Source organism: Ornithorhynchus anatinus, chromosome 5 (genome assembly GCF_004115215.2).
Source record: "Ornithorhynchus anatinus isolate Pmale09 chromosome 5, mOrnAna1.pri.v4, whole genome shotgun sequence".
In the NCBI taxonomy this organism is placed as follows: Eukaryota; Metazoa; Chordata; class Mammalia; order Monotremata; family Ornithorhynchidae; genus Ornithorhynchus; species Ornithorhynchus anatinus.
Window position 1 is genome coordinate 33,218,666 of NC_041732.1, and position 9,145 is coordinate 33,227,810.

Genomic DNA, 9,145 nt, shown 5'->3' on the forward strand with positions numbered 1-9,145 from the left:
ATAGCTCGCTCTGCGGTGCGTGTCCGCACGTGGGCCCAGTGGACGAGGCCAGGACGGGACTCGGCTGTCTGACTGGGGAGAGGCAGTGGAGGAGGCCGAGAAGTGCCCTTCCCATGCCTCTCCCCGAGGTCTCCGGGTACGAGAAGGCGGTACTGTGGGAAACGGGGCTGCGGCCAAGTCCCGGGCTGGATGTTCCCGCCCTGGCCACCCCTTGCCCCCTTCACTTCAACCCTGACCCGAGGTAGCCACCAGCGCGCCCCCCCCCCCCCACCATACACACACGATGCCCCCCGTCGGATTGGCTTCGGGGGATCCACGGGGCGGGGCCGGTTGCCCCGGCCCCTCGGAGTAGAATCTCCACAACCTTTCCGACTCTCCGGCATCAGCTCTGCTTCCCTGATTCCCGGGGCCTCGGCAAGGACTGCGGCGTGGCCAGACAGGCGGGGCGGTCAGGCCACCTCCAAGCTGTATTTGGACATCTGCCTGCTGACCAAGAGTGACCTAGAATCTGCCCTTCTCTAGGGGTCAGCTGGTCGCTCCACCCCTACCCGGTCCCATTGACCCAATGTGAGCTGTCGGGAATTCCCAGAAACTCTTGGAAGTTCCGCCCAGTGGTCTGGCATTATGGGAAGTTATTTTCCCAGTTGGCTTGGCGGAGGGAGTCCCGGCTCTGGGTGAGTGGCTTAACCAGACCTTCCTGCTCCTCTGCCCTTCTCTCCCTTAGGCTCCTTGCCAGCCTGTCTGGGTGCCTGTTTCTGGTTATTGCTACTTAATCTGCCTGGGTAGATTCATCCTCTGCGTTCCGTTCACCTCCGCGTCTCTAGCCCCATAAGACACTGGCTGTGGATTGTTTTTCATAGTTTTCGCCGGAAGTCACCCAGGGAAAACTATTTAACCTCAGGTTCCTGTCCTCCTCCCTCCTTCGAACGGTCCAGCTACTGCTCATTTAGACTGGGCTGGGGCTTCACAGCTTGTTTTGCGTATTCTCTGACAGCGGGCCTGCACCGTAGAGGTAGATGGGATTTTTTGACTTCATCCTTCACATATAATATATTCCCCCAACATCAAAAAAACACAATAATTGCTTTGATCACGGTCAAGAGGCGAGTGTCATTACTAGTGCGGTTCGGTAACGTTGAGCGAGTGGCTTCAGTGTGGAGGCACTGGATCCAATCCATCATCAGCAGGGTCGACATCATCATCATCATCATCGTCACGACTTGCGTCTTATATAGAATGCCCACCCAGCTGTGTGTGCCTAGATCTATTTTGCTATTACTTTACACGGCTCTCTCTAATCACCGCCCCCCACTCCATTAAGGGATCTCTCCTGGGCCACCGATTCTCTCTCTGAGCACGTCATTCTCTCCGTCTCTGGGCTTCGGCCTATCCGCTCATCCCAGGCACTCTATTAAGGACGCCCTACCCGTCGGTCGTGGGGAAAACAGATGACCATTCAATTTCTCAGAGAGGGCTTTGGTGAGCCCAAGACAAATGACCAGAGGGTCCGCCGGGGGCGAGGGGACCTGTGGAAGAGAAGGGGGAAGACCAGCAGGCCGCAACTGCCGATCTCCTTGGGACCCCCTCACCGCCAAGATCCCTCAGCCAAAAAGGTCGAGCAGAGGACGGGGCAAAGGGCCTCTGCCCGCGTCCTACTGCCAACCTCAGGGGGGGAGAGCCCTAATCCAGGTATCTAGGGAGCACTTACCCACTTGCGGTGAACTCTGACGATGAAGACGACAGTGAGGAATTCCAGTCCACAACGTGGTAAGTTGGATTCACGCTTCCTGAGCCCCGAGGACCACCCCTCTCTCCGTGGGAGACTCCAACGGGGAAGGTCCTTCCGCTGAGGTCCAACCTCTGGCCTTCAACAAAGGAACAGGAAAGATGAGTTTAGCTAGATCCTCCCCTCCGGGCCCAGACCTCCAGCCCTGCCTACGTTCTAACTCGAAAGAGATCGTTCTGATTAGGACCAATGTGGTAGCTAACCGCTGAACCTGGGAATGGAACCAAGGGCAGCTCTCAAGTGAGTCACCGACCTGGGCTGGTCCCTGCACATCTAGCTGGGTTCTTCAGCCTCGTCTTGCTGAGTTCAGCAGCAAAATCTGCACGCGAAGGCAGAGCGGGCCCCCGGCCGGCGGGGGCCGTACGATCGCTCCCGGAGATCGGGGGCTCGTCAAGTGTCCGGAACCGGGCAAGGAAGGGTAGGCGTGGAACCTTGGAATTCTTCTGGTGTGGCGGCGTGACACGAGCAATCGCCGCCGGATGAAGACGTTGTGGCAATCCGCCTCTTATGCAACTTTGTGTTTATCTTACGCCCGTCCCCGAGGAGCTCAAACCACTTCCCAGACGTGATCTCATCTCTCCTCGCACCGTCCCTAGGAGGCGAGGAGGAGGCCGGGAATCATCATCCCCGCTTCGCGGATGAGAAAGCTGAGGCCCAGAAAGTGGAAGGAATCTACCCCGAGTCGAGCAGGCGTCAGGGATCAGAGCGGGATCTGGGGCGCGGGGACCGGATTTCCAAACCCCGGGCCGCGCCGCCGTCAGAAACTGGAAGCGATCTCCGTCCGTCAAGCGGGTGTCGGGGATCGGAGCGGGACCTCGGGCCCAGCGTCCGGACTTCCAAACCCCGGGCCTCCGGCCGAAGCCGACGGGGCCCGGGAGGCGAGGCGCGCGGGATAGTTTTACCGGGACGGGGAGTCGGGCTCTTCGGGATATGGGGCTAGATGGCAGAGCGTGCGTGGGGAAGCGTGTACGCGTCGAAGTGCGTATGCCAGAGAAGCGTCAGAGAAGCAGCGTGGCTCAGTGGAAAGAGCCTGGGCTTGGGAGTCCGAGGTCACGGGTTGGAATCAGTGTGGCTCGGTGCAAAGAGCCCGGGCTTGGGAGTCAGAGGTCATGGGTTCGAATCCCTGCTCTGCCACTTGTCAGCCCTGTGCCTGTGGGCAAGTCACTTAACTTCTCGGTGCCTCAGTTCCCTCCTCTGGAAAATGGGGATTAACTTTGAGCCTCACGTGGGACCACCTGATGACCCTGTACCTCCCCTAGCGCTTAGAACAGCGCTCTGCACTTAGTAAGCGCTTAACAAACACCAACATCATCATTATTATTATTATTAATCCCGGCTCTGCCGCTTGTCAGCTGTGCGACCGTGGGCAAGTCACCTCTCTGGGCCTCAGCGACCCCCTCTGCCAAATGGGGATGAAGACCGTGAGCCCCACGTGGGACAACTGATGACCCTGTATCTCCCCCAGCGCTTAGGACGGTGCTCCGCACATAGTAAGGGCTTAACAAATACCAACATTATTATTATTAGGCCTAATAATACCATTACTCCGGGGGTAACGGAGGACCCTGGGAACCACCGCTAAGTCCGACCAGCCGCTGGGGCAAGGGGGGGCGGCAGGAGAGTCGGCGTATCTCCCTCACCCTCCCCCCAAAATAGACCGTGGCACGTCTCAACCGGACAGCAGGGCCCGGCGGAGGCAAAGGCGGGAGATGGCAGGGCGAGGGGTGCCGTGACCCGCCTCTCCCAGGGGCGAGTGGGTACCCGTCACCCGGACCGCTCCCTCACCACGGCCCTGCCCGTCTTTCGGCAGAAGCGGCGGGGCTCAGTGGAGAGAGCCCGGGTTCGGGAGTCGGAGGTCACGGGTTCGAATCCCGGCTCTGCCACCTGTCATTGTGTGACCGCGGGCAAGTCGCTTCACTTCTCTGGGCCTCGCTTACCTCCTCTGCAAAACGGGGATGAAGACTGCGAGCCCCACGTGGGGCAACCTGACGACGCCGTATCTCCCCCGGCGCTCAGAACAGCGCCGTGCACATAGTAAGCGCTGAACCAATACCGGCATCGTCATCATCATCGATCCCGGCTCTGCCACTCGTCATCCGTGCGACCGTGGGCGAGTCGCCTCTCCGGGCCTCGGCGACCACCTCCGTCAAATGGGGACGAAGACGGTGAGCCCCACGCGGGACAACCGATGACCCCGCATCTCCCCCGGCGCTTAGGACGGCGCTCTGCACATAGTAAGCGCTGGACAAATACCAACGTGATTATTATCATTATTATTATTATTATTATTGTTAATCCCGGCTCTGCCACTCGACAGCCGGGCGACCGTGGGCGAGTCGCCTCTCCGGGCCTCGGCGACCTCCTCCGCCAAATGGGGATGAAGCCTGTGAGCCCCACGCGGGACAAGCGATGACCCCGTATCTCCCCCAGCGCTTAGAGCAGCGCTGCACCTAGTAGGGGCTTAAATAACAGGATGATGCTGATTATCATTAGGCCTGTTGGCGTGCAAAAGGGGACAGGCCGCAGGGCCCCAGGAAAGAGGGGAAGGGCTGCCCCATGACCACGGTGACGCCAGCACGTCGCCGGCAGGCGGGGCCTGGGCGTCGGCGGAGGGGCCCTTTAAGGGCCGCGGGCCCCGCCCCCTGGACGGGCGTCGACCAATCCGGAGCGAGGCGGCGGGGCCCGGGACCAATGGGAGGCGGGGGCCGGAGGGCTGGCTTCGCCCGCTCGGTGCGGCCGGGAGGCCCGAGGGGCCGCTGCCCCCCATCCCTCCTCTCCTCCTCTACCTTCCTGCTCTGGGCGCCGCCATCTCCACTCCTCTCTCTGCCCCGACTCCCAGCTCTGCCCCTGCCTTCACTCCTGTCTCTTCCCCTGTCTCTCCTCCTCTCTCTCCTCTGCCTCTAACTTCTGCCTCTCCTCCTCTCTCTCCACTGCCGTCTCTCCTGTCTCTAACTCCTGTCTCTGCCCCTGTCTCTTCTCCTATCTCTCCTCTGCCTCTAACTTCTATCTCTGCCCTGTCTCTCCTCCTCTCTCTCCTCTGTCTCCACTGCTATCTCTCCTGACTCCTGTCTCTGCCCCTCTCTCTCCTCTGCCTCTAACTTCTGTCTCTACCCTGTCTCTCCTCCTCTCTCTCCTCTGTCTCCACTGCCGTCTCTCCTGTCTCTAACTCCTGTCTCTGCCCCTGTCTCTTCTCTCTCCTCTGCCTCTAACTTCTGTCTCTGCCCTGTCTCTCCTCCTATCTCTCCTCTATCTCCACTGCTATCTCTCCTGTCTCTAACTCCTGTCTCTGCCCCTGTCTCTCCTCCTAACTCTCCTCTGGCTCTGCTATCTCTGCCCTGTCTCTACTCCTGTCTCTCCTCTGTCTCTCCTCCTATCTCTCCTCTATCTCCACTGCTATCTCTCCTGTCTCTAACTCCTGTCTCTGCCCCGTCTCTACTCCTATCTCTGCCCAGTCCCTAACTCCCATCTCTGCCCCGTCTCCACTCCTATCTCTGCCCTGTCTCTACTCCTATCTCTCCCTCTGTCTCTAACTTCTATCTCTGCCCCATCTCTAAGCCTGTCTCTGCCTGTGCCCCAACTCCTGTCTCTGCCCCTGTCTCTACTCCTATCTCTCCTCTGTCTCCAACTCCTGTCTCTCCTTTGTCTCTACTCCTATCTCTCCTCTGTGTCTACCTCCCGTCTCTGCCCCAGTCCCTAACTCCTGTCTCTGCCCCAGTCCCTAACTCCTGTCTCTGCCCCGTCCCTAACTCCTGTCTCTGCCCCATCTCTTCTCCTATCTCTCCTCTGTCTCTACTAAACTCCTGTCTCTGCCCCATCTCTACTCTTATCTCTGCCCGTCTCTACTCCTGTCTCCCCTCTGTCTCTATTACAATCTCTCCTCTGTACCTAACTCCTGTCTCTGCCCCTGCGCCAACTCCTATCTCTGCCCCAACTCCTATCTCTGCCCCTGTCTCTAACTCCTAACTCTAGCCCTGTCTTTACTCCTATCTCTCCTCTGTCACGAACTCCCGTCTCTGCCCCATCTCTCCTCCTGTCTCTGCCCCCTCTCTGTTTCTTCGTGCCTCTGCCCCCGCCCCAGCCCTGTCTCCCTTTCTGCCCCTGCCTGTGACCTGTCTGTCTCTGCCTGTGGCCGTCTTGCCATTTCTCTTTCTCTGCCACTCTTTCTGTCTCTCCTTCCATAGTCTCTGCCCTGATCTCCCGCTCCCCTGACCTTTCCCTTCTCTCCCACTGATCCGACGCTGCCCCCCTTGCCCAGGGCCCTTGCACTGGCCCCGAGGTGAGGCCTCCCCCTGTGCGCAGGGTCTGTGCGGATGGCCTCGGCGGGCCCCGCGGGGGCTCTGGGGGCAGTGTTGGGGGGCCTGGGGCTGGAGGTGCGAGACTGTGACTCGGGACCCACCGAGATCCCGCCGGTGCGGATCCGGAGGAGCGTCTGCTACATCGTGCTGGCCGTTTTCCTCAATGAGCGGGTGAGAGGCCGCCAGGACCCCGCTGGCCCCTGCTGCCCCTCCTGTGCCCCCCGGGCCCAAACTTCAGCCCCCACCCCCGTGACCAACAACCGTCCAGCCTTCCCTCCCTGTCCCCCTCCCTCGCTGAACCACCTGGGTTTCACACCTGGAATCTTGCCCCCGAGGCCTCGGAGAAGAGGTACCCTTGTTTGGCTTGGAGGATGATGGGGAACCGCCGGTACAGGATTTGCAGTCTTTTTTAGCAACTAATTATCCCTGCCTCCTCCTAGACAGTCTTTCCCTCTAGACAACGTGCTGGCCCAGCCCCTAAGAGAGCCAGGTGCCCCCCCACCGACTGACCCCCCTCCTCGTTTACCTCTACCACTCTCAGGAATTTTTGGAACCGATCAATCGAGGGTATTCACCGAGCGTTTAACTGTACGCAGAGCACTAGATGAAGCACTTGGGAGAGTACACTAAAATAGATTTGGGAGATACATCCCTGCCCTCGAGGGGCTTACAGTTTTAATGGGGCGGTGGGGAGGGGGGAGGCGAGACAGACCGGAGAGCCGGGGCCTAGCGGGCCACTGGACTGGGGGACGGAAGGACCTAAATTCTAATGCTGGCTTCACCCCCTGTCCGCTGTGTGACCTTGGACCAGTCACTTCACTTCTCTGTGCCTCAGTCCATCTGTAAAATGGGGATTGACACGGATTGTGTCCGACCTGATTAACTTGTATCTACCCGGCGTGTAGTATATTGCCCAGCACATCGTGGCTGCTTAACAAATACCATTAAAAAGGCGGGTGGGGGCCAGTGCCTCAGCCCACTCCGCTCACTCTGCACTAGGAAAATCCATTTTAGGGAGAGGGTGGGAATTTCGGAGTGTTTGCAAGGTCTAGGGTGGGAGCAGAAGGCGCCCCATCCCCAGCAGATCACTGGGACGTTAGGCCTCTTCAGAGACGGGGTGGATACACAGTCCACACCCGACCTCCTCTCGCAAGGGTTTGACCGAGAAGCCTCTGGGGTGGGCCGGATTGGGGGATGCGCTCTCTCTGTCTCCCCAGGATGAAGTGCTGATGATCCAGGAAGCTAAAAGAGAGTGCCACGGTTCTTGGTATCTGCCTGCTGGGCGAATGGAGCCGGGGGAGACCATCTTGGAGGCCCTGAAGCGGGAGGTGAAGGAAGAGACAGGGCTGGATTGCCAGCCACTGACGCTGCTGGCCGTGGAGGAGCGAGGTCCCCGTTGGATCCGCTTTGCTTTCCTCGCTCGCCCTACAGGTACCTCTCCCTCCTCCTCCTCTTCATCAGTGGTATTTATTGGGCATTTGTTCCGCGCAGGGCGCCGTACTAAGCCCTCGCCACTGTCCTCCTCCTCCGCTCCCTTGGCCGGAAGGCGGTGGGCAGCGGCCATCTCTCTCCACTGCTCCCCGAGGTGGGCTCTGTGAGACCCTGCAAGCGAGTGCCATGGAATAAATAGAAGTCTGACGTCGTCTAGGTGCCTACTTGGATGCCCTGGGGACCCTCTGGCATGCATCCACATCAGGCAGAGTGGGGCCAGGCAGGGCCTCCCTCCCCCCGAGGCTAATTTTTGCCCCCCTCTTCCCTTTTCCACCCAGGGGGGATGCTCAAAACCCTCGATGAGGCAGACGAAGAGTCTCTACAGGCTGGCTGGTACCCCCGAGCCTCACTGCCCTCCCCTCTGCGTGCCCAGGACATCCTGCCCCTGATCGAGCTGGGTGCCCGCTACCTCCGGCGTGCCGACCACCCCGCCACCTTACCCCAAGAGCTGCCCTGCGGCGGCATCTTCCAGCGGCTGGTGGCGGTCTTTGCCAGTGCTCAGAACGTGTGGGTGTTGGTGGGCACCGCGGGGGACCCCCACTTACCCGTCACGGCCTGCGGCACGACTCCCTCAGAGCAGCGAGGCGGCATGGCGTTGGCTGTGCTGCGGTTGCTGCGGGAGTGCCTGGTGCCGTCCCAGGTGGAGGTGGAGACCCTGGGGGTGCTGGGATTGCAGCACCTGGGCAAGGACCAGGCAGATGGCCTCTGCCTGAACGTGCTGGTGGCCGTGACCCACAGGAGCTCGGGCGCCCCGCGCCAGCCCCCCGGCGTGCAGGGCGACGGCTTCCGCTGGTGGCAAGTAGAGGAGGAGGACCTGAGGAGGCAGCTCCTACAGAGGCTCCGCGACTCGTCCGTCGTTCCCATCCACAGCTAGAGGAGCCGAAGACCGCCGGGCGGCCCCCCGGGTGACCCTCGCGGGAAGGGCAGGAGGGGCAACACGGAGGGGCGAGCCGCGCTCTTCCTCCTTCCCTCCTCCTGCTCCCTCCAACCCCCACCCGGCATGGAACCGCATACCGCTTATCTTGCCTTCTGAGAAGGATGGCCCCCGCCGGGGAGGACATTTGGATTTAAGAGACTTGGGTACACAGAGTTCCCAAACTGCCTAGACTTGGAGTTTCTTGGAGTTGCTTGGGCTGCCGACGGCACCGGGTCGACTTTTTGCCTGTAACGCCTCCGCTTTGCCGAGGGTGCCCTGCCTCGCTGTACCGCCGGCCTCGCCCCCCACCTTGGCTCGCATCTCCCTCCTTAACGTCAACTCCGTCCCTGGAAGGGTTCAAGGGGAACCTCTGTGAGTACCTTTCCCGAGTAAATGGTCATCAGGCTGCCTTACTACCCCAGCAGCACGATTTTGTGGAGCGAGGGGGAGCAGGGGAGGGCCTCTGACCTGTCCTAGGGAGGAGGGCAGAGTGCGACATGGGCCGGTTGGGAAAAGAGCTGTTCTCGAGACCCGCTAGGTGCCAGTCTGGGATTCGTAATTCTGCCCGGGAGTGGGCACTGGGCCGTACCCCTCTTCGAAGGGGTCGCGCACAATACACACAGGAAGAAGCACAAGGCTGGGAGTCAGAGGACCTGG

General features: G+C 60.4%; 1 protein-coding gene across 1 annotated transcript; it reads left to right on the plus strand.

Moving 5' to 3' along the window:
• The first annotated feature begins 5,890 nt into the window (after nucleotides 1-5,890).
• Nucleotides 5,891-8,909, plus strand: NUDT18 (nudix hydrolase 18). The gene is made up of 3 exons (XM_001512460.4): nucleotides 5,891-6,252; nucleotides 7,299-7,512; nucleotides 7,851-8,909. Exons 1-3 carry the CDS (start codon nucleotides 6,097-6,099, stop codon nucleotides 8,444-8,446), a joined length of 966 nt encoding a protein of 321 aa, XP_001512510.1. The 5' UTR covers nucleotides 5,891-6,096; the 3' UTR covers nucleotides 8,447-8,909.
• The last annotated feature ends 236 nt before the right edge of the window (nucleotides 8,910-9,145 follow it).